The 25,318-nt window shown below is 48.3% G+C and overlaps 1 protein-coding gene across 1 annotated transcript in view; it reads left to right on the top strand.

Moving 5' to 3' along the window:
- The window catches only part of LOC145361129 (transitional endoplasmic reticulum ATPase-like), a 33,810-nt gene continuing 8,492 nt past the window's right edge, over window positions 1-25,318 (top strand). The window contains exons 1-15 of the mRNA XM_080216751.1: window positions 1-239; window positions 4,986-5,097; window positions 5,736-5,908; window positions 7,154-7,296; window positions 8,713-8,843; window positions 9,405-9,536; window positions 11,418-11,520; window positions 13,247-13,380; window positions 16,442-16,577; window positions 16,846-16,958; window positions 18,989-19,153; window positions 20,672-20,794; window positions 21,624-21,836; window positions 23,672-23,850; window positions 25,107-25,236. Coding sequence (XP_080072877.1) covers window positions 223-239; window positions 4,986-5,097; window positions 5,736-5,908; window positions 7,154-7,296; window positions 8,713-8,843; window positions 9,405-9,536; window positions 11,418-11,520; window positions 13,247-13,380; window positions 16,442-16,577; window positions 16,846-16,958; window positions 18,989-19,153; window positions 20,672-20,794; window positions 21,624-21,836; window positions 23,672-23,850; window positions 25,107-25,236 — 2,004 coding nt within the window. The 5' untranslated portion in view covers window positions 1-222. The remainder of the gene's footprint in view (window positions 240-4,985; window positions 5,098-5,735; window positions 5,909-7,153; window positions 7,297-8,712; window positions 8,844-9,404; window positions 9,537-11,417; window positions 11,521-13,246; window positions 13,381-16,441; window positions 16,578-16,845; window positions 16,959-18,988; window positions 19,154-20,671; window positions 20,795-21,623; window positions 21,837-23,671; window positions 23,851-25,106; window positions 25,237-25,318) is intronic.

Raw genomic sequence — 25,318 nt, 5'->3', positions numbered from 1 at the left:
ACAGCAGATTGTGATTAAGCATTCAGTAATCTGACATTTCAGTCAAGCCAGTCCAACCAGGAGAGAGAACAGTGCGGGCAGCACTCTCTCTCTCTGTCTCTCACACACACACACACCACATACAAGCGAGAGGAAACAAAAAAGGGGGAAGGACAATTTCTTAAGAAGCTTGGAAATCGACTGTGGGTGTGTGTGTCTGTGAGTTGATTCAGAAAAAAAATCATGCCAAAATCGGGAGAGTACGTATTCCACTTTAAGGTTATTTATGGCTTTAGCTTGTAACCAGCTAAGAGTAAAGGGAGATGACCTTTTATGGATATTGCTTGCGATGTTTTAACCCAGGACTCTTTAGTAATTAAAAAATTAATGATAATAATGGGTCAATGACTTTTGGAAGGTATCAACTGGAACTTAAATCGGTCGCAGTGAACCAGCCGGATGGAGGCTGAAGTTGTCGCGTCGAGTTGAATGATATTTATTTTCTGTTCTTCTAAATTTTGATGCGTAAAGTTTATTCTTGTATAGACTCTGATCTGTAGTTCGAGTCACATGTTGTAATCGGAGTTGTTTATTTCCATCCCCTACTCCCCCCGAGGTGAGTTATAGGACTTGTATGTGTACATCTATATATATATTTCTTTGATATACTGCAGTGAATCTACAAGCTGGGTGAAAGAGGCGTTTTTGTGTGTGTGTGTGTATTTTAATGAAATATCTTTTCACCAGTCCCCCTCTCCCCTCCCTGGCCGGCACTGTTTGCCTGTCTGGGCTTTGTGGGATTACAGTTGACTCGTTTCCAGTTCTGTTAGACCAGCTCTGTCATTTCAGGAGCAGGTCAACTGAATGTTTACTCGCTCGTTGCGCAACTTTGGGATGACCCAGGGATTTTCAACACCAGTAGGCCTCTTTTTGTATTTTTTTTTAAAGTTTATTTTATCAGTGTCACAAGTAGGCTTGCAATCAAGTTACTGTGAAAATCCTCCGGTCGCCACACTCCGGCGCCTGTTCGGGTAACACAGAAGGAGAATTTAGCACGGCCCATGCATCCTAACCATCTGGAGGAAACCCACGCAGACACGGGGAGAATGTGTTGCTAACTCCGCACAGTGACCGAAGGTGGGAATTGAACCTGAATCCCTGGTGCTGGGAGGCAGCAGTGCTACCCACTGTGTTGCCCTGTATTTGTGTTGTAAAATTGGTGTTTATGCTGCCCTCAAACCTCCCCCCGCTCCCCCCAATGAATAGCCCTTGTGCAGCACAGAAAGAGGCCCTTCAGCCCATCATAGCTGTGCTGGCCATCAAGCACCAATCTACCCAAATCCCATTTTCCAGCACTTACTGTGTAGCTTGGTACACTAAGGCATTTCAAGAGCTCAGCTAAATGCTTCTTCGATGATGTGAGGGTTCCTGCCTCTCCCACCCCGTCAGGCAGTGAGTTCCAGATTCCCATCACCCTCTGGGGAGGGGGAAAAGTTTCTCCTCAAAAAACTGGCGCAGTGGTTAGCTCTGCTGTCAGCGCCAGGGACTTGGGTTCGATTCCCAGCTTGGGTCACTGTCTGTGTGGCGTTTGCACATTCTCCTCATGTCTGCGTGGGTTTCCTCCGGGTGCTCTGGTTTTCTCCCACAGTCCAAAGATGTGTGCAGGTTAGGTGGATTGGCCATGATATTTTGCCCCTCGGTGTCCCGGGATGTGTAGGTTAGAGGGATTAGCTGGTAAATGTGTGGAGTTGTGGGGATAGGGCCCTGGGTGGGATTGTTGTTGGTACACACTCGATGGGCTGAATGGCCTCCTGCACTGAAGGGTTTCTGTGACTCTGTGAAATCCTCTCCTATCCCTCACCTTAAACCTCTATCCCTTGTTTACTGACCTCAGTGCGAAGGGGAAACGTTTCTCTCTATCTGTGACCCTCTTTAGTTTTGTACATCTCAATCAGGTCCTCCCTCAGCCTTCTCTGCTGAGGGAAACAACCTCAGCCTAACCTGCCTCTCTCCATCACTGAAAGCCTACAGCCCAGGCAGCATTCTGGTGAATCTACACACAGTACCCTAGCTGTATCCTAACCAGTGTTTTATACAGCTCCTTCATAACCTCCCAATCCTTTTATATTTTGTGCCTTGGCTAATACGTCATATTGGACTCAGAACGCTAACTCTGTTTCTCTCTCCACAGATGCTGCCGGACCCGCTGAGCTTTTCCAGCACTTTCTGTCCTCATGTCCCACATCCTCCTATTCCTTTCTCCCTCTCATCTTCCCCTTTGATGCATCGACTGGCTACTCAATGCAGAGAGTTCCGCGTCCCTATCACTCTCTGGCTAATTCTCTTTGTAATCTGTTGCAGGTACAGCTGAATAGAAAGCGGGTAAGCCCATTGTGCCTGGACTGGTTGTTTGAAAGAGCTGTCTAAACAGCCTCATGACCCTTATCATTGTCCATATCCTTAACCTGAGATTACCTTCACTTTTGGATTCAACATTCCCTATCACATTAAACTCCTTCCCTAATGGACGGCACAGTGGTTAGCACAGCTGCCCCACCGTACCAGGGATCCAGGTCCAATTCTAGCCTTGGGTCACTGTCAGTGTGGAGTCTGCATGTTCTCCCTGTGTCTGCGTGGGTTTCCTCCGGTTTCCTCCCATAGTCCAAAGATGTGCAGGTTAGGTGGATGAGCCATGCTAAATTTGAATTATAGAATCCCTGCAATGCAGAAAGAGGCCTATTGGACCATCAAGTCTGCACCAACCAGGCCCTATTCACCTAACCCTACATAGTTACCCTGATACTAAGGAGAAATTTAGCATGGCCAATTATTGTCACGTATACAGTGAAAAGTATTGTTTCTTGCGCACTATACAGACAAAGCATACCGTTCATAGAGAAGGAGAGGAAAGAGTGCAGAATGTAGTATTAGCTCCTTATTGTCCAAAGATGTGCAGGTTAGGTGGATTGGCCATGCTAAATTGTCCCTTAGTGTGGGTTAGGGTGATTAGCAGGGTAAATGATTGGGGTTACAGAGATATGGTGTAGATGGGATGCTCTTTCGGAGAGTCGATGCAGATGCAATGTACCAAATGACCTCTTTCTGCCCTCTAGGGATCCTGTTAGTCCTCTTTACCCTAGTCTTTTAACTCCAGAGAAAAGAGCCCCAACCTGTTTGAGTCCTTTCCTGGAACCATATTCGATAGCCTGGTGTCACTCACTGCAGGTTTCTGTATAAATGCATATTGGCATGACTCAGCACCTTGAGAGGAGGAAACTGGAAGGGAATGTACTTTATTCACAAATTCGTTGGAAGACAGAACGTTAGTAATTCCAGCTTCAACATCAAAAAGCAATTGTATAATTAGAAAGACTCCCAACTGTACTGAATATGTTATCAATCTCTGAAATCTGTCAGATGTCAGGGTTCCAGTTCAGAAACCCCAAGGTATATTAGTCTGACCAGACCCCAATAATTTTTCTTTTTTGGCATCAACATAAGGATAGAATATTTCATTCCAGGAGTGATCCTACTGACAAACTGGGAAGCTTTCACCAGAACAAACTTTATTTAACAACATGGTTTAACTACAACAAATTAATTAGCTTGATGCTTAACAATTGAACAATGTTTATATGACAAGATAGAAGTCTTAACTGCTAATCTATCACAGTGATTTCCAATCAAGCAACATTCCTCTTATAGACTTAAACCCCTCTTTAAAATTACCCAGCAAAACAGAGACATTCTTACTTAGGTTAACAGTCTTGGAGCTTTCAGAAAACCTCTGGAAAGAGAGACAGAGTGAGGCACCTATTTTTTCTGGCAGGTTCAGGCAGCAACTGCTTGTATTTTTAAAATGAGAATGAAACTGGATCCTATCTCTAAGCTTAGCCCCTCCTATTAATCACATGACTCTGTCCCTGTCAGTCAACCTAACCAAAACTCACAGGACTCTGCATACCGAGTCTGAAATCCTGGGAGAACCTAAATAAACAAAAGGTCCATTAACTCTCTAAAGTAACATATCCCTAGCTAAGTCGGTTAGTAGCTGCATTCTTAGCATCTGCTGCATGTTTCCCAGACAAATCAACTCCTGTGATGAAATGTTGCCTCTTTAAACAGCCGTGTCTTATACATAAAATATAGCAAAATAACACAGTATCATCACACAGTGCTTTGTATCAGGGGTTTTTAATGGCAGTCACTGCAGACAGCTATTATATACAGTCGTAGGCCCTCAGACAAGAATAAGATAATTAGCTGCTTTCTGGGCTAATATTCGCTCCAACCAATATCCCCTAAATAAGAAAATTAATTTTTTTAAGCTTTAAAGTTTGCTTATGAGTGTCACAAATAGGCTTACATTAACACAGCAATGAAGTTACTGTGAAAATCCCCCAGTCACCACACTCTGGCACCTGTTCGGGTACTCTGAGGGAGAATTTAGCATAGCCAATGAACCCTAACCAGCACGTCTTTCGGGAGGAAACCGGAGCACCCGGAGGAAACCCAGGCAGACATGGGAAGAATGTGCAGACTCCGCAAAGACGGTGACCCAAGCTGGGAATCGAACCCGGGTCCCTGGCTGCTGTGAGGCAGCAATACTAACCAATGTGCCACTGCGATCAATGATCTCCAATTTTGGAATCGCCCACACCTCTATATTCACTCTACCAAACTCCTTCATCATTTAAATCTTTGAAAGTTCCATCAGGTCATCCCTCAGCCTGTTATTTTTCTGGAATAGAATCCCAGTCTGTGCAACCTTCCCAGATTATTACAACCCCCCCACCCCCGAATCCTAGTAGCATCCTTGTAACAAAGAAATCTCAACAGTTGAAAGGACCAGGTTGACATTGGGGAAAACACCATGAGGAATGGTTGGGGTTTCGGATGTGTTTAACAGATTGGCTGTTGTGATACCAGTAAACTTGGAGGAGATTGTCTCCCTCTCTCTGTGTAAATAACCTGATTTTGATGGAAAGTCGTTCTGATCTCCACAGCACAAAACCGGAGGATGTGTCCACTGCCATTCTTCAGCAGAAACATCGGCCAAACCGACTCATTGTGGACGAGGCCATTAACGATGACAGCAGCATCGTGTCGCTCTCCCAGGTAAGTGGCTCCTGCCCCACCCCCCCCCCCCCCCCCCCCACTCCACCCACCCACCGTCACCGGCCAATCTCAGTGCACCAAATGGTTTGCGTATTCGTGTCCCGGGGTTACCTAAACAGACTTGTTCGATGCAGCATAGAGCAATACTGGATAGTTGGAAAGTGCTGGGTGGCACAGTGGTTAGCTTCACAGTGTCAGGGACCAGGGTTCGATTCCCAGCTTGGGTCACTGTCGGTGTGGAGTTTGCACGTTCTCCCCGTGTCTGCATGGGTTTCCTCCGGGTGCTCCAGTTTCCTCCCACAATCCAGAGATAGGTAGATTAGATGGATCGGCCATGCTAAATTGCCCCTTTAGTATCAGATAGATTATCCATGGTAAATGGTTACAGGGATAGGGTAGGGGAGAGAGCCTGGATAAGATGCTCTGTCAGAGTTGGAGCAGACCTAATGGGCCGAATGGCCTCCTTCTGCATTGTAGGGATTCTATAATTCTCTCGCCATTGATCAAAGATAATCAACAACGTGCATTTATATAGCCACCCCAATGGGGGGGGGGAGTGACACAGAGGAGGGTAATCTGACACTGAGTCGAGCCGGGCTCCGCGACCTTTTTAACCTCCTTGACCTCCCGGACTGCAGGTTAAAATGGACGAGCTGCAGCTTTTCCGCGGTGACACGGTGATGCTAAAGGGGAAGAAGCGGCGGGAGACAGTCTGCATCGTTCTGTCGGACGACACCTGCGCTGAGGAGAGGATCCGCATCAGCAGGGTGACCCGGAACAACCTGCGCGTTCGACTGGGTGATGTGGTGAGGTAACGGGCCAGCGCTTACCTTCCTGACCCTTTGACCTGCGGAAGGCTACCTGGTCACAAGAGCCGCCCCAGAACATAAAAGTCTTAAGATGTTTCCTAAAAGGAGGAGGAGAACAAAGGGACCTTGGCGCGTTTGTCCATAGATCTCGGAAGGCGGAAAGGTAGCTTAATAGGGCGGTGAGAAAGGCCATAAGGCACACTGGCCTTTCTCAATCGGGGTATAGGTTACAGAAGCAGGGAAGTCCTGTCGGAGTTGTACAGAACTTTGGTGAGGCCACAGCTGGAGCACTGTGTACAGTTCGGGTCACCACATTGTAGGAAGGATGTGATTGTACTGGAGGGGGTGCAGAGGGGATTCACCAGGATTCACCTGGGGTGGAACGTTGAAGTTATGAAGAGAGGTTGGGTCGGCTTGGGGTGTTTTCTCTGGAGCAGAGAAGACTGAGGGGGCTTCCTGATCGAGGTGTTCAGGATTATGAGGGGCAGGGACAGAGTGGATAGGGAGCAGCTGTTCCCCTTAGCTGAGGGGTCAGTTACGAGGGGGACACAAGTTCAAAGTGAGGGGCGGGAGGTTCAGGGGGGATTTGAGGAAAAGCTTTTTTTACCCAGAGGGTGGTGAGGGTCTGGAATGCGCTGCCTGGGAGGGTGGTGGAGGTGGGATGCCTCACGTCCTTTAAAAAGTACCTGGATGAACACTTGGCACATCGTAACATTCAGGGCTATGGGCCAAGTGCTGGCAAGGGGGACTGGGTGGGCAGCTCAGGGCATTTTATGCATCGGTGCAGACTCGATGGGCCGAAGGGTGTCCTCTGCACTGTAGTATTCTGTGATTCTGGGAGTGGTTTAGAGAGGAAATTCTAGAACTTAATCCCCAGGCAGCTGAAGGCGGCACAGTGGAGTGATGGGGACTCACTGAGGCAATGACTCCTCCAGCTCCCCAGAGAACTGGCTTACTTCTGCAGGTATAAAGATGTGTAGGTTAGGGGGATTGGCCGTGCTAAATTGCTCCTTAGTGTCTAAAGATGTGCAGGTTAGGTGGATTACTGAGGTAAATGTGTGGGGTTACAGGGACAGGGTGCAGGAAAGGGCCTGGGTAAGATACTCTATTAGAGATTCAGTGCTCACTCAATGGGCCGAATGGCCTCTTCTGCACTGCAAGGATTCTATGATTCCATGACTTCAGTAGTGGTGGAGTGACCGCTGTCCGTGGTGCTGTCTGTTAATTGTCGTGTTATCGTCCTACAGCATCCAGGCTTGCCCAGATGTGAAATACGGAAAGAGAATTCACGTCTTGCCCATCGATGACACCATCGAAGGGCTCACAGGGAACCTGTTTGAAGTTTACCTGAAGCCCTACTTCCTGGAGGCCTATCGACCCGTACACAAAGGTAAGAGGGAGCCCCACATCCTGCAAGATCCCAGTGGGAATGTGGGTGATCCACATTCACTGTATTGGGACATCCCAATTACTTCTGATGGGGACCAGATCAGAAACTCCAAGGTTGATTATGAAGTTAGCCTAGACTCCAGTTTCTTTTTGATTTTAGTCTTAGTGTGAACGTAAGGTGTTTCACATTAAGTGTGATTCTATTAACCCACTAGGAAGCTTTTATTAAAACAAACTTTATTTAACAGTATAGTTAAAATATAACAAAAAGAATTAGAATAACTTTTACCAATTGAAATATTTAAACATGACAAGGTTCATGCCTTAACTGTTAGCTATTTCTATTAGTTCCAATTTAAGCAATATCCCCATAGATATAAACTCCTCTTCAGAATCAATTAGCAAAACACACAAGTTTATGTGGGTTGCTAGCCTTCAAGCCTTTTAAATATTCTGGACAGAGACATAGAGAGACACTTGTCTTCTGACTTCACACAACAAAACTCCAGTAAAAGTGAGAGGGAGGAAGCACCTTCTGCTTTTTGCAAACTTCTGAAGAGAGAGAAATGCCTATTTTTGAGTAGGTTCCCAAACTTCAATGTCCAGAGAGAGAGAGAGGAAAAGAGCTACTGCTTCCTTTCAAAATCAAACAGCAGCTGCCTGACTTTTTTTACTCTCTGCAAACCTAGCTCCACCCACTTGCATGATTTTCTTGTCAATCAATCTAATCCAACCCTACTCTGAAAGCCCAGGGAACAGCACTAAGAATAACAATAATGTATTAGCCCAGATAAAAGCAAACACTCCAATAATTAGGAGTGATTCATGGGGTTTTCAAACAGATGGTTATTTTGATCGGGTGATGAACTGAGGTGAGGAGAAATTTTTTCACCCACAGGGTGAAACTTAGAGAGTACTGAGAGGACTGGACAGAGTGGGCTTGGAGAGGAGGTTTCCACTAATGGGAGAGACCAGAACTCGAGGGCACAACCTCAGAGTGAAGGGATGCTCCTTTAAAACAGAGATGAGGAGGAATTTCTTCAGCCAGAGAGTGGTGAATCTGTGGAAGTCTTTGCCGCAGAGGGCTGCGGAGGCCGGGTCATTGAGTGTCTTTAAGACAGAGATAGATAGGGTCTTGATCAATCTAGGGATTAAAGGGAAAAGGCAAGAGAATGGGGATGAGAATCATATCAACAATGACTGAATGGCGGAGCAGATTCGATGGGCTGAGTGGCCTAATTCTGCTCCTATATCTTATGGTCCTCCTCCTACTGTTTATGGTCTCCCTGGCTAACCCAGGGGTTGAGACTTGGTTATTCCTGCTCGGAATGGCTGCCAGTACCTGTGCTGTGTCAGTGTGAGGAGAATGGGAGGCAGTGCAGTGTGATGCACCTGTGTGTGTGTGTGTCTTTTGCAGGAGACATCTTCTTAATCCGAGGTGGGATGCGGGCAGTCGAGTTCAAGGTGGTGGAGACTGACCCAACGCCCCACTGCATTGTGGCTCCCGATACTATCCTGCATTGCGAGGGAGAGCCAATCAAACGTGAGGTAAGGACGCCCTCTACTGTTTACGCATCTAAGTCCCCTCAAGGATAATGAAGGGGTTGTGGGGGGTGATTTGTAGCGTCAGCCAACATCAGTAAAGCAGATGCTCTGATTTCTGAGTTATTGCTGTTTGTTAACACTGCTGCCTCACAATGCCAGGGACCTAGGTTCAATTCCCGGCTTGGGTCACTGTCCCTTTGGAGACTGCACATTCTCCCTGTGTCTGCGTGGGTTTCCTCCGGGTGCTCCGGTTTCCTCCCACAGTTCGAAAGACTTGCTGGTTGGGGTGCATTATCCATGCTAAATTCTCCCTCGAAGTACCTGAACAGGCACTGCAGTGTGGCAACCAGAGGATTTTCACAGTAACTTCATTGCCATATTAATGTAAGCCTACTTGTGACACTAATAAATAAACTTTTTTTGGGAGCTTGCTGTGCACTATTTGTTTGCTGCGTTTCCCTCATTGCGACAACGATTGGACTGCAATTGGTCTGGGTCACCCGGTGGTGGCGACGGGCGCTATGCGAATGCGAGTTGGTCTTTAATTTAGTTGCTTTTTCCCAGGACGAAGAGGAGAACCTGAACGAGGTTGGGTACGATGACATTGGGGGCTGCCGCAAGCAGCTGGCACAAATCAAGGAGATGGTGGAGCTGCCCCTCCGCCACCCAGCCCTCTTCAAAGCCATCGGAGTGAAGGTCAGTTTTGCCAACACCGAGCGTGGCACGCGTTCTCCCAGACTGGCCCGTTTTGATTTGATTTATTATTGTCCCTGTATTTGGTTACAGTGAAAAGTATTGTTTCTTGAGCGCTACACAGACAAAGCATACCGTTCATAGAGAAGGAAACCAGAGAGTGCAGAATGTAGTGTTACAGTCACAGCGAGGGTGCAGAGAAAGGTCAGCGTAATGTGAGGTAGGTCCATTCAAAAGCCTGACAGCAGCAGGGAAGAAGCTGTTCTTGAGTCAGTTGGTACGTGACCTCAGACTCTTGTATCTTTTTCCCAACGGAAGAAGGTGGAAGAGAGAATGTCCGGGGTGTGTGGGGTCCTTAATTATGTTGGCCGCTTTGCCGAGGCAGTGGGAAGTGTAGACAGAGTCAATGGATGGGAGGTTGGTTTGTGTGATGGATTGGGCTACATTCACAGCCTTTTGTAGTTCCTTGTAGTCTTGGGCAGAGCAGGAGCCCAAACCAAGCTGTGATACAACCAGGAGGAATGCTTTCTCTGGTGCATCAGTAAAAGTTGGCGACAGTCGTAGCTGATGTGCCAAATTTCCTTAGTGATTTCACGGAATTGTGTCTCGCTCAAACAGAGATAGGATGTGGAATGTACAGAGAGTGTGTGCCGCTCTTACTGTGGTGAGCATACAATCACAGTGTGAAGGTTACCAGCCTGACCTTTGTGGGTGCCATAGTGGTTACCACTGCTGCCTCACAGCGCCAGGGACACGGGTTTGATTCCCCGCTTGGAGTCACTGTGTGTGGAGTCTGCACATTCTCCCTGTGACTGTGTGGGTTTCCTCCGGATGCTCTGGTTCCCTCCCACTGTCCAAAGATGTGCGGGTTCAGTGGATGGGCATTTCAGCCCATCTTGTCCAATGCCAGTCCATGGTCATCCAGATGCCCTTTCTAATCCCACCTTCCTGCACCCTGCCCTGTAGCTTATAGCGTTTAAGGTGCAAATCCAGGTATTTTTTAAGAGTTTTGGATCTCTGCCTCCACCACCAACTCGGGCAGTGAATTCCTCTGTGTTTAAAGAAGTTCTTCTCCATGTCCTCGGTATTCCTACTGCAACTTATCTTGAATCTATTTTCCTGGTTCTAGAATTCTCCGCCAAGGGAGACAATTTTATCCTGTCCACTCCATCTCTTCCCCTCATCATTTTGTACACCTCTACCAACTCACCCTTTAGCCTTCTTTATTCCTAGGAAAATACCCCCTCCCCCCAATCTCTCCTCATAGCTACACTTTTCTAATCCTTGGCAACATTCTTGTGAACCTAAATCTCGTTTTCTCCTGTAGTATAAATTGTTGCGATAGTTTGAAATTTGGTACTCTCCATTTCTCCTGATGAGTGCAAGATGAAAAACTTTGACAGTCTTTTTTTTCAGTACTGTAATAAGTCTTCAAAGGCAGAAGTTCCTTCACCAAAGCCCCTTTATTTCCAATTCCAGCAGCAGAACACAGAGTGCTCGCAGCCAGCAGTTTACCTTAGGGAGTGCCAGAGGAACTGACACGCCAGGTTAAATACAAGGAAAAGACTCCCTGATTAACCCATCAATAGATCCTTAATCAGGGAGCTCATATTCCAATAGGCCAACCTCTGTGGAAGTCATTACATATCCATGGTGTCCCTTTAGCACTGACCCCTAGAGATACACAGTGGGGTGAAGGGTCAGTTTGGTCTCGTTCTGTTGCTCTGGCATGAAAATTGTGTTGGATGGAAACTTCTTTCTGTGCCATAGCTACCGGGGAGGGATTCTGTTGCTATGGTAACAGGGTTTGGGGGGAGTCTCCGCGATGATTTCCAATGCAAGGTCACGTTAACAAACACATTTTCTCTTTCAAATTTGATGCAGCCTCCTCGTGGGATCTTGCTGTACGGACCTCCAGGGACTGGGAAGACATTAGTCGCCCGGGCTGTGGCCAACGAAACGGGAGCGTTCTTCTTTCTCATCAACGGTGAGATGGTAATGTTGTATCTCCAATCCTCGGCAGGAGATCACAAAAGCGTTTCGGATTAGAGGAGCTATTTGGCCCATCTTAAATCACCTATCTCAAAGCATCTAACAACTACCTCCACCCCCAGTATCTAATGGCCTCCTAGAGAGTCCCAGTGTAATCTATCTGCCTGACTCCTCTCCCCGAATATCTGTCCCGTGTTGTGATGTTGAGTTTCCTGCTAATAATCCTACATTTACCTGTCACTGGTTTAAGCCACACTTTCCTTATCCTGCTCCCTCTGAGTCAGTCCCTGGGTTTAATTATCTCCACGAGGTCAGCTTTTAACTTTCTTCTTTTGTCCTGGAAGAGGTGGCACCAAAACAAGTGTGAGCTCTCTCGCTCGGAGACTGCCGCAGATATACACTCCAAGCGGAAAAGCTCAAAGCACTCGTGACGCAGTTGTATCAAGTAGCTCGTTCGAAGCCTCATTTGAATTTGACACGGTGGCACAGTGGGTTAGCACGGCTGCCTCACGGCGCCAGGGACCCGGGTTCGATTCCCGGCCTCGGGTCACTGTCTGTGTGGAGTCTGCACGTTCTCCCCGTGTCTGCGTGGGTTTCCTCCGGGTGCTCCGGTTTCCTCCCACAGTCCAAAGATGTGCGGGTTAGGCGAATTGGCCATGGTAAATTGCCCCTTAGCGTCCCAAAGCTGTGCGGGTTAGGTGGATTGGGCAAGCTAAATTGCCCCTTAGTGTCAGGCAGATTGAGTGGAGGCTGGAGGGAGATAAACCTGCAGGGTTACGGAGAAGGAGTGAGGGAGTGGTACTCATTAGCTTGCTCTACAGAGAGGTGGCCTGGGTTCGATGGGCCGAATCATGACCTCCTATACTGTAAGGAGTCTGTGACCTTACCCTTGCTATTACAATTGGAAATTCTAGGTTTAATGCCTCCTTAGCAGCTTAATCAAAGACCAGTGGGTGACAGTGTAGCACAGTGGTTAGCACTGCTACCTCACAGCGCCAGGGACCTGGGTTCAATTCCTGGCTTGGGTCCCAGTCTGTGTGGAGTTTGCACACTCTCCCCGTGTCTGCGTGGGTTTCCTCTGGGTGCTCTGGTTTCCTCCCACAGTCCAAAGATGTGCTGGCTAAGTAAATTGACTGTGCTAAATTGCCTTTTTTATTGTCAGATGGATTAGCAGGATAAATACGTGGGGTTACAGGGACAGGGCTTGGGTGGGATTATTTTGATGGGCCGAATGGTCTTTTTCTGCACTGTAGGATTCTATGATTCTGTGTCAGAGGGCAGTTGAGATTCAACCACATTGCTGTGATTCTGGATTGTGACAGGCCCGTAACAAGGGTTGAACAACATTGCAAAGAAGCACTAGTTCTTACAATCTCCCTCTTTACCCCAAAACCTCTGACAGTTCTGGTGTCCCCAGTATCTCCTTGTTGTGGCTAATATTTTCATTATTCTATCATGGGACATGTGCATCAGTGGCTGGGCCACCATTTATTGCCCATCCCTAATTGCCCTTGAACTGAGTGGCTTGCGAGGCCATTTCAGAGGACGGTTGAGAGTCAACCACATTACATGTGACTCCAGAGGCACAGCAATAATCGGAGTAATAACTGGTGCCAAATCCTAAGAGCACATTCAAAAAGGAAAAGCAGTGAAGTGGTTGCCCCCAGTGCTTTGTGACCAGCGTGTTTCTCTGAATGTGCTGTCGTTTACATGTTACACAGGTCCCGAGATCATGAGCAAGTTAGCCGGGGAGTCTGAGAGTAACCTGAGGAAGGCATTCGAAGAAGCTGAGAAGAATGCACCAGCCATTATCTTCATCGATGAACTGGATGCCATTGCCCCCAAGAGGGAGAAGGTAACATCTACAAATCCAAACCGGGGGTTCATATCTAGAGAAGGATAGAATTGAAAAACAGAGAGGTGGTGTTACACTAGGAATCCTGTAGTGAGTAACTCACCTCTTCACATCCCAAAGCCTGTCCACCATCTACAAGGCACAAGCCAGGAGTGTGAAGGAATACTCCCCACTTGCCTGGATGGGAGCAGCACCAACAACACTCAAAGCTCAACACCATCCAGGACAAAGCAGCCCCGTTTGATTGGCACCACATCCAGAAGCATTCACTCCCTCCACCACCGAAGCTCAGTAACAGCAGTGTGTAATATCGACAAGATACACTGCAGCAACTCACCAAAGATCCTTAGACAGCACCTTCCAAACACATGACTACTTCCATCTAGAAGGACAAGGGCAGCAGATACATGGGGAACACCACCTCCTGCAAGATCCCCTCCAAACCACTCTCCATCCTGATTGGAAATATATCACCGTTCCTTCACTGTTGCTGGGTCAAAATCCTGGAATTCCCTCCCTAACGGCATTGTGGGTCAACCCACAGCACGTGGACTGCAGCGATTCAAGGAGGCAGCTCACCACCGCCTTCTCAAGGGGCAACTAGGGATGGGCAATAAATACTGGCCCAGCCAGCGAGGCCCAGGTCCCAGGAATGAAGTTAAAAAGTATTAAAAAGACCACAATGGGAGATGTGGTTTCTCTTTCCGTGCCTAGCGGTGCACTAAGGCAGACTTTCATCTGTTTCCGTAGCTAGTAATTCCTGGAACAGATCACTCGTCTGTCATGAGGGGGCACCAATCCACATCAAGTGTAGCTGACCCAGAGTCTCTCCTGCTCTCACCACCAGCCATTGGTTTGGTTAGAAGGATTTACACTCAATGTATTTGACCCTGTTACAAACGCACCTTCCTTGCCATCTGGGGTGGGACTCGAACTCAGAGCTTCTGGCTCAGTAGCAGAGATGCTAACCCCACAGCGTCACAAGACCGCACCCCCCCCCCCCCCGCACCTCCCCATTGTACACAGTGCTTGGCCCCAAATTATAAAAAGTGTTAACCGACCAGTGTTAAAGCAGAGTGACTTAAAATGGAATCTTAACCGCACAGTGTTCAGTCCTGGGCACTGCACATGAAGGTGGGGGGAGTGGGCAGGGGAGGGGAGGGGGGGCATGGTGGGAGCGAGGGTGTGGGAGTGTGCAGCACTGGTTCACCCGAACCCGGAGCTTTAAGGGTTTATTTAAAGCTCAGGTGACTTGTATTTCCTCAAGTTTAGCAGATAACGGGTTATTTAAATGAGAGATAAAAATAAAAACTGCTGGAAAAACCCGGCAGCACCTGTGGGGAGAGAGAAACAGAGTTAACTGTTTGGAGTCCGATCAGAGCTAACTCTGTTTCTGCGGCAGCGAGTTCCCTTTAAGGAGGTCAGCTCTCTGAGGGCAACGTGACCCGTTGGGTCAGTCGGGCTGGGGTGTGCAAATCCTGAGTGCGGGTTTTCCTGGGAATCCGGAGTCGGATATCACCCTCTGTACCCAGTTACTGACCTTAGTCAACTTCATTAGTCTGCTCTTTACAAGATACTCCGCTTGGAACGATCGGTGTGCCTTCCCGACTGCTGTAGAAATCTGGAGAGCAGACCTCGCGTGCAAACCCCTTGTTTTTTGGAGCAGATTCATCCAGCAGCACGAGGGTGGGATTTTCCCGCTGCGTTTGTCCCAAGGCCCGGAATTCCAGCCCATGATTTCCCTCCCCCTCTCCCCCCACCTGCTTTGATTCCCATGGCAGACAGGACAGGAAGATTCTGCCCTGAGTGTCGAAATGCCCCTTTTCGGGGAGCTAGACCCTAACGCAGAGCAGTGGGTGCAGTATGTCAACTATTTTTTAAGGGTAATTAAATCAAGAGTGGTGGTGGGGGGGGTGGGGGGGGGGGGTGTGGGGGGGTGGGGGGGGGGGTGTGGGGGGGTGGGGGGGTGGGTGGGGGGGGTGGGGAACAGAGAGAAGCAGCTGGTAATCCTATTAAGAGCCCAATAAGGAATCTGACTTCTCCAGACGCCCCTGACTCCAAAACTTGAGAAGCCTGTGGGATTAGTCCAGGGACCTTATCATCCAAAGCCCTCAGTGATAATACAGGGCTGCAGATTTCATTCAACGACAAGACCTCTGGGGGAATCGATAGCGACAGTAATGGTGTGCCCAAAGTTTGGGGCTGTCCACAATGCCATATTGAGAGACAGGCTAGTCTGCGATGTTAACAACACAACTGTATGAAATAAGTTATTAGCAGAGGCAGAGGTTGCTTTAAATGTGTGTGTGTGTGTGCGTCTCTCTCTGTCTCTTTCCCCCTGTGTCTGTGTGTATATGTCTCTCTCTTTCTCTCTCTCACTTGCCCTGTGTCTCTCTCATTATGTCTCTCACTCTCTGTCTGTTTCTTTGTGTGTCTTTCTCTCTTTGTCTCACTCTCTCTGCCCCTCCCTGTTTCTTTCTCTCTCTCTCTCTCTGTGTCTCTCTCTCTCTGTGTCTCTCTCTCTCTCTCTGTGTGTGTCTCTCTCTGTGTGTGTCTCTCTCTGTGTGTGTCTCTCTCTGTGTGTGTCTCTCTCTCTCTCTCTGTGTGTCTCTCTCTCTCTCTCTCTCTCTGTGTCTCTCTCTCTCTCTCTGTCTCTCTCTGTGTCTCTCTCTCTCTCTCTCTCTGTGTCTCTCTCTCTCTCTCTCTCTCTCTCTCTCTGTGTCTCTCTCTCTCTCTCTCTCTCTCTCTGTGTCTCTCTCTCTCTCTCTCTCTCTCTGTGTGTGTCTCTCTCTCTCTCTCTGTGTGTCTCTCTCTCACTCTCTCTCTGTGTGTCTCTCTCTCACTCTCTCTCTGTGTGTCTCTCTCTCACTCTCTCTCTCTGTGTCTCTCTCTCTCTCTCTCTCTCTGTGTCTCTCTCTGTCTCTCTGTGTATCTCTGTCTTGCTCTCTGTCTCGGGCTGTTTCTCTTTCTGTCTATTTTTCCCATGTCTGTTTTTTTTTCTATTTACATCCCTCCCTCTCTCTCTCTCTCTAACCATCCCCCCACCGTTATTAACCCACAGACCCATGGTGAGGTGGAACGTCGCATTGTCTCTCAGCTCCTGACGCTAATGGATGGATTGAAGCAACGTTCTCACGTTATAGTGATAGCTGCGACCAACAGGCCGAACAGTATCGACCCGGCGCTGCGGAGGTTTGGTACGTTACTGAGCAAATCCACTCTGCCGTATCCCAGGCTGTCCGGGGCCAGATTTGTGTGGGTTTCTTCCGGGTGCTCCGGTTTCCTCCCACAGTCCGAAAGGCGTGCCGGTTAGGATGCATTGGCCGTGCTAAATTCTCCCTCGGTGTACCCCAACAGGAGTGGGGCGACTAAAGGATTTTCACAGTAACTTCACTGCAGTGTTAATGTAAGCCTTACTTGTGACACCAATAAATAAACTTACACTCTGTGTGTGTGTTGACGCAGGCCGGTTTGACCGGGAAATCGATATTGGAATTCCTGATTCCATCGGGAGACTCGAGATTCTGCAGATTCACACTAAGAACATGAAGCTTTCCGATGATGTGGATCTCGAGCGGGTAAGAGATACTGTTTATTTGGGGGTGGGGTGGGGAGAGGGGGGAGTGAGCGGCAGGCAGAGGAGATCCCGATTTTAACTCTTATTAAAGTTTGACTTTAATGAGCAGCAATGATTCTTAGAACAAAGAAAATTACAGCTCAGGAACAGGCCCTTTGGCCCTCCAAGTCTGTACCGACCATGCTGTCCGACTGAACTAGAACCCTCTACCCTTCCGGGGACCCTATCCCTCTATTCCCATCCTATTCATGCCCCTTAAAACTCACTATCGAATCCGCTTCCACTACCTCTCCCGGCAGCCAGTTCCAGGCACCCATCACCCTTTGTATAAAAAAAACTTGCCTTGTATACCTCCTTTAAACCTTGCCCCTCGCACCTTAAACCTGTGCCCTGACCTCCTGGGACGTTTTAAAAGACAGCTTGGTATGTCCGACCCAAGGACAACTCCAGCAAATTTTAGCATCTGTAAGTCAAGTGAATGAAAATTCCAACCAAAACCAGCAAAGAATCAAAAGTACAAAGCCAGTAGTAATTGACTCTTCCACCCTGGGGAAAAAGCTTCTGACTATCCACTCTGTCCGTGCCTCTCATAATCTTGCAGACTTCTATCAGGTCTCCCCTCAACCTCAGTCGTTCCAGTGAGAACAAACCAAGTTTCTCCAACCTCTCCTCATAGCTAATGCCCTCCATACCAGGCAACATCCTGGTAAATCTTTTCTGTACCCTCTCCAAAGCCTCCACATCCTTCTGGTAGCGTGGTGACAAGAACTGAACAGTATATTCCAAGTGTACCCAATCTGTTTTTTTAAAAATTACGCAGTTCTTTAGCTCTTCCTGACCACTCACTCTGTGCAGCCAACTCTCCCCTACCTAGAATCGTACAGGAGGCCATTCAGCCCATCCTGCCTGTACTTGTTCTCTGATAGACCAAGCCAAACAAGTCCCACCTACTTTTTCTCCACAGCCCTTACAAATATTTCCCCTCCTTTTACATTTCCCCATTGTATTCCCAGACCCCTTCATTTTCATTGAGTCCAAGAATCCCTACAGTGCAGAAGGAGGCCATTCGGCCCATCAACTGAGCACCAACAACAATCCCACCCAGGCCCTATTCCCATCGCCCCATGGTGGCACAGCGGGTTAGCACTGCTGCCTCACAACACCAGGGACCTGATTTGATTCCAACCTCGGCTCAGTGTCTGTGTGGAGTCTGCACATTCTCCTCGTGTCTAAATGGGTTTCCTCTGTATGCTCCAGCTTTCCTCCCATAGTTCAAAGATGTGCAGGTTAGGTGGATAGGTCATGCGAAATTGCCCCTTAATGTCAGGGGGACTAGCAGGGTTACAGGAGCAGAGCCTGGGTGAGATTGATTTCAGTGCAGACTTGATGGGCTGAATGGCCTCCTGCGCTGTAGGGATTCTATGAATCTATCATTCTCAATCTTGAATGTACTGAGCATCATCTGGGGTAGAGAATTCCAAAGTTCATAAAGTATTGGAGCAGAATTAGGCCATTCGGCCTATCGAGTCCATTCGATCATGGCTGATGTGCTCCTCATCCCCATTTTCCTGTCTCCTCCTCATAACCCTTCAACCCATTACCAATTAAAAATCTGTCTAACTCCTCCTCAAATTTACTCACTGTCCCGGCACCCACCACACTTTGTGGTAGCAAATTCCACAGATTCACAACCCTTTGGGAGAAGTAGTTTCTCTGTTTTAAATTTGCTGCCCCTTATCCTAAGACTGTGACCTCTCGTCCTAGAATGTCCCACAAGAGGAAGCATCCGCTCCACGTCTACTTTATCCCCACCCGTTGGGGGAAGGAGTTTCTCTTCACTCAAAGACACTCAACTCTCTTGAGTTGAAGACATTTCTCCTCATCTCCATCTGAACTGGCCAACTCGTAATCCTGAGACCCCTCGTCCTTCTAGAGGACACGGGGCCCGTTCTCCTCGAGTCTCTCCTCGTGGTGGGATTGCGCATTCTGGGAGTCAGTCCTTTGAACCTTCTCTCTGCTGCCCTCCTGCAGATTGCCCACGATACCCACGGGCACGTGGGTGCTGACTTGGCAGCTCTCTGCTCCGAGGCAGCGCTGCAGGCCATCCGCAAGAAGATGAGCATCATCGACCTGGAGGACGAGACAATCGACGCGGATGTCCTGAACTCAATGTCCGTGACGATGGACGACTTCCAGGTGAGGCCCATGTGCGAGGGTCCGTCTCACTCAGGTGTGTGTGTGTGTGTGTGTGTGTGTGTGTGTGTGTGTGTGTGTGTGTGTGTGCGCGCGAGAGCGAGAGAGAATGCAAGGCTCGACAGAAAGCTGAACCTTCACACCACGGTTACAATAGAACTTGCATTTATATAGCATCTTGAAAGCCATTAAGCGCCAGGGACCCAGGTTTGATTCTCGGCTCAAGCCGCTGTCTGTGCACGTTCTCCCCGTGTCTGCATGGGTTTCCTCCCACAGTCCAAAGATGTGCAGGTTAGGTGGATTGGCCATGCTAAATTGCCCCTTAGGGGGTTAGCAGGGTAAATATGTGGGGTTACAGGGATAGGGCCTGGGTGGGATTGTTGTCAGTGCAGGCGCAAAGGGCTGAATGGCCTCCTTCTGCACTGTCGAGATTCTATGAAAACGTTAGAAGGCGCTACAAGAGCGCTATTTAAAATTTGACACCAAATGGGCTGCCAGGGGCAAGGTGGTAATGTCATGTTAGGTTAGATTATAAAGGCCCAGGCTAATGCTTTGGCAACATGGGTTCAAATTCCATCATAGCAGCTGGTGGAATTTAAATTCAATTAATAAAATGTGGAATTAAAAGGCTGGTTTCGTTAAACCACAAAACTATCATTGATTGGTGCAAAATCCCATCTGGGTTCACTAATGTCCCTTTAGGGAAGGAAATCTGCCGTCCTTACCCGGTCTGGCCTACATGTGACTCCAGAGCCACAGCAATGTGGTTGACTCCCAACTGCCCTCTGAAATGATCGAGCGAGACACTCAGTTCAAGGGCGACTAGGGATGGACAATAAATGCTGGCCCAGAGCAGTGATGTCCCACATCCCCGTGATAGAATAATGACAATATTAGTCACAACGAGGAGATATTGGGGACACCTGAACTGCCAGAAGCTTTGGGTAAAGAGGGAGTTTGTAAGGACTGCTGTTACCTGGTGCCTCTTTGCAATGTTGTTTAGCCCTTGTTACGGGCCTGTCACAATGTTTTCCTTGTTGTAGTTAAAACTATCGCTCCCCTCAAGTAGCCAGATAAAGTGATTTATTACTGTAGCTACAAGACTCTGACTAAATCGCCGGGGTGGCAAATTCAGAAATGTATAAGCGATTATAGTTCCAAATTCAATCACAAACACATACCAATCAAAGTGTAGGAGCTACTTCTATCCACTCAAAATTATTGATTAAGGTTACATCATGCATAGACAAGGGCACAATCAGAAATTCTAGATGTTATATCTTTAAGTTTATCTCTGACTAATGGTCTCTTAACCTCTCTTGCCGTTGTTCCTTGTTCTAATGGTTAAACATGACCCGCAGTTCCACGTTGTTCAGTTGAATGGTCTGTGACTCTTATCTGTGTCTGCTTTAATCAAGTCCTGTGGTTTTCACATAGCTTTCCCTGTGTGACTGAGGTTCAGCGTGCAGCTTGTGTGATTACTGACCCTTTCACTGTGATCTGCTCCTATCTGTGTTCCAGTGGGCACTGGGCCAGAGTAACCCATCAGCTCTCCGGGAGACCGTGGTTGAGGTGCCGACGGTGACCTGGGAAGACATTGGAGGCCTGGGTGAGGTCAAACGTGAGCTCCAGGAGCTGGTGCAGGTGTGTGCTTAAACAAAGTAACCCGCAACATCCATTCCAAAGGTAGAGATTCGCAGGGTTGTATTCACAAAAGGAAAAGCTTTGGTTGAGTGAGCAAGTGAACCAAGGACACAGATTTACAGGAATTAACAAAGGAGCCAGAGGATCCGATGGGTATTTTGTTTGAAAGCGGGGAGAGTTGTTGTGATCCGCAGGACACTGCCTGAAAGGGCAGAGGGAGCAGATTCAATGATTACTTTCAAAAGGGAATTGGTTAAGCGTTGATCAGGAAATGGACAGCGCAGTGATTAGCATTTCTGCCTCACAGTGCCAGGGACCCAGGTTCGATTCTGGCCTTAGGTCACTGTCTGTGTGGAGTTTGCATGTTCTCCTCGTGTCTGTGTGGGTTTCCTCTGGGTGCTCCGGTTTCCCCCCGCAGTCCAAAGATGTGCGGGTTAGGTGGATTGGCCGTGCTAAATTGACCCTAGCGTCAGGTGGATTAGCAGAGTAAATGTATGGAAATAGGGCCTGGGGTGGGATTGTGCTCGCTACAGACTCAATGGGCCAAATGTAGTGTAGGGATTCTATGATTCTACTGAATTGCCCCATACTGTCGGGGGGGGCTAACTAGAGTAAAATGGATAGGGCCTGGGAGGGACTGTGGTTGGTGCAGGTGCGATGGGCTGAATGGCCTCCTTGTGCACTGTAGGGATTCTGGATGAGCTCAGGCTTGAGGAGAATGAGGCTGGGGCGGGGGGGGGGGCGGTGGGAGTAGTGTGAGGGGGGCAGGGAGGGGAGAACCAGGGGAGTGAGAGCAGGATTGATTCCCTGGCGTTTTGTCTCTCCTCAGTACCCAGTGGAGTATCCAGACAAGTTCCTGAAGTTCGGAATGACCCCCTCTCGTGGCGTTCTGTTCTACGGCCCCCCAGGTTGTGGTAAGACCCTCTTGGCCAAGGCCATAGCCTGCGAGTGCCAGGCAAACTTTGTTTCCATCAAAGGGCCAGAGCTGCTTACCATGTGGTTCGGGGAGTCGGAGGCCAACGTTCGAGATGTGTTTGACAAGGTATGGTATTATCAGACAATCAGACGCACCAGACTTTATTCCCAGAGGGACAAAATTGAAAAGCCGTGTCCAACCTATATCAAAGTTTAGTCAGAGCGCTGTGCGCAGGACAGGGCACACTTAGAGCGCAGGACTGCTCAGTATATTGTAAGAAGTCTGACAACACCAGGTTTAAGTCCAACCGATTTATTTAATAGTAAACTCACAAGCTTTCGGGGTTTGTGAGTTTACTATCAAATAAATCGGTTGGACTTAAACCTGGTGTTGTCAGACTTCTTACTGTGTTTACCCCAGTCCAACACTGGCATCTCCACATCATCATATTCTAACCAGGGTGCAGAGATGTGAATGGCACAGTGTGATTTTTAAACGGGCGTGATTACTGACCCTTTCACTGGTTAGCACTGCTGCCTCACAGCGCCAGGGACCCGAGTTCAATTCCCGGCTCAGGTCACTGTCTGTGTGGAGTCTGCATGTTCTCCCCGTGTCTGCATGGGTTTCTTCCGGGTACCCCGGTTTCCTCCCACAGTCCGAAAGATGTGTTGCTTAGGGTGCATTGGTCATGCTAAATTCTCCCTCAGTGCACCCAAACAGGCGCTGGAATGTGGCGACCAGGGGATTTTCACAGTAACTTCATTGCAGTGTTAATGAAAGTGTACTTATGACTAACAAATAAACTTTGCTTTACTTTATAAGGATGATAGGGGAATAGAGGGATACAGGTGGTTAGTCTAGATAGGACAGTGTGATTGGTGCAGGTTTGGAGGACCGAAGGGCCTGTTTCTGTACTGTTCTTTATTCTTTGTGTGATTGCCTTCACTCACCTGATGAAGGAACAGCGCTCCAAAAGCTCCTGATTCCAAATAAACCTGTTGGACTTTAACCTGGTATTGTCAGACTTCTTACTAATTATATCTCAAGCAGTAACCCTAAGTAAAATTGAGGAACACTTTCACAACGCTCTTAAAATTTTACTTCATTCTCCATCATGTGACTTTGGCCATTAAGTGCCATTCATTGTCCATCCTTAGTTGCCATAGATACAGCCAAATCTCTTACTGGGTGACTCTAGATGGTTTAAGATAGGAACAGGAGGAGGCCATTCAGCCCTTCGAGCCTGCTCCACCATTCATCACCATCATGGCTGATTGTCCAACTCAATAACCTAATCCTGCTTTCTCCCCATAACCTTTGATCCCATTCACCCCAAGTGTTATATCCAGACGCCTCTTGAATATATTCAATGTTTTGGCATCAACCACTTCCTGTGGGAATGAATTCCACAGGCTCACCGGGTGAAGAAATGCCTCCTCACCTCCGTCCTAAATGGTCTACCCCTAATCCTCAGACTGTGACCCGTGGTTCTGGACTCTCCCCACCATCGGGAACATCCCCCCTGCATCTTCCCTGTCTATGATGTGGAGATGCTGGTGTTGGATTGGGGTGGGCCCAGTAGGTAGTCTCACAACAGCAGGTTAAATTCTGACAGGGTTTATTTGGTACCGCGAGTTTTTGGAGCACCTGATGAAGGGGTAGTGCTTCGAAAGCTCGTGATACTAAATAAACCCTGTTGGACTTTAACCTGGTGTTGTGAGACTTCTTACTGTGCCCACTCTGTCTCGTCCTGTTAGAATTTTATAAGTCTGTATGAGATTCCCCCTTCATTCATCTGAACTCTTGTAGAAGTTACTGCATGAAGTCACTTCAGGGTCATGTCTTCCACCGCACCATCCATTCTCCCGAGAGTAATCCAAACTTCACCCTGATTTAGTTTTTGTTTGGGGGGGGGGAACGGAGGCTGGTGTTCTGATCGGCTGTTGCTGTTTTATTTCTAGGCACGGCAGGCTGCACCGTGTATCCTGTTCTTTGACGAGCTGGACTCCATTGCCAAGTCCCGCGGGGGGAATGCCGGAGATGGTGGAGGAGCCTCGGACAGGGTCATCAACCAGATCCTCACCGAAATGGATGGCATGTCCGACAAGAAGAATGTGTTTATCGTCGGAGCCACTAACAGGTAGATCGATGCGGATCTGCGGGGATCGACTGGGCCCACTCGGGGAGATGCACCAATGTACAGGAGCAGGCCATTCGGCCCCTTAAATCTGCTCTGCTGGTCAATGAGATCATAGAATCCTACGGTGCAGAAGGAGGCCATTCGGCCCATCGGGTCTGCACTGACCACAATCCCACCCAAACTCTATCCCCATAGCCCCATGCATTTACCCTAGCTAGTCCCCCTGAAACTAAGGGGCAATTTACCATGACCAATCCACCTAGCCCGCACGTCTTTGGTGGGTGGGAGGGAACTGGAGCACCCAGTGGAAACCCACGCAGACACGGGGAGAATGTACAGACTCCGCGCAAGCTGGGAGTGACCCAAGCTGGGAATCGAACCTGGGTCCCCGGCGCTGTGAGGCAGCAGTGCTAACCCACTGTGCCGCCCTCATGGCTGCTCTGTTTCTGTTTCGAATCCCACATCCCCATCTACTCTCGATAACCCCTGATTCCCTTGCCTAACAAGAATCGCGGAGCACATTCGATGGGCCGAGTGGCCTAATTCTGCTCCTATGTCTTGTGGTCTAATAATCTGTCTAAATAAAATCAAATCCCTGTGGATGCTGGAATCTGAAACCAAAAGAGAAAATGCTGGAAAATCTCAGCAGGTCTGGCAGCATCTGTGAGGAGAGAAAAGAGCTGACATTTCGAGTCCAGATGACCATTTATCAAAGTGGAAAGGCACAGAAAGTAAGAGATATTTATACTGCAGGGAGAGGGAATGAGAAATGAGTCATAGCTACAAGAATCTATCTACCCGTATCTTAAAAATATTCAGTGTCCCTGCCTGCACCACCTCCTGAGGCAGACAGTTCCAAAGTTGCCCAAGAACTTGCCCCAGAGAAAAATATTTTTATTGAATTTTTATTGAATTCAAATTCCACCATCTGCCGTAGTGGGATTCGAACCTGGGTCCCCAGAACATTACCCTCTGGATTATTAGTCCAGTGACAATACCATTATGTCACTGCCTCCCCATATTGACATTTTTATAACTCACGGTCAATCCCTCTGCACCTCGGAATTCTGCAGCCATTCTCCATTTAAATAATCCTGTCTTCTTATCCTTCCTGCCAAGGGGAACATCATCTTGTTTTCCTGCCGTATGCACCATCTGCTAAGTCACCGGAGTGTTTGATAATATGAGTGACGCATCCCATACAGAGACTGAAATGCTTTCTCTGATTGTTGGACTGAATTCTGTTTGGTTTCCAGGCCGGACATCATTGATCCCGCCATCCTGCGACCTGGACGCTTGGACCAGCTGATTTATATCCCGTTGCCCGATGAGAAATCCAGGGTATCCATCTTGAAGGCCAACTTGAGGAAGTCTCCGATAGCTAAGGTGTGGAGATGTGGCATTCCGGCCCAGACTTCGTGTGTGTGTGTGTGTGTGTGTGTGTGTGTGTGTGTGTGTGTGTGTGTGT

This window comes from Carcharhinus amblyrhynchos, chromosome 33, assembly GCF_965287045.1.
Source record: "Carcharhinus amblyrhynchos chromosome 33, sCarAmb.v2.hapA, whole genome shotgun sequence".
Classification (NCBI taxonomy): domain Eukaryota; kingdom Metazoa; phylum Chordata; class Chondrichthyes; order Carcharhiniformes; family Carcharhinidae; genus Carcharhinus; species Carcharhinus amblyrhynchos.
The sequence above is the reverse complement of the archived record's forward strand: the minus strand, read 5'-3'. Positions and strand labels throughout refer to the sequence as shown.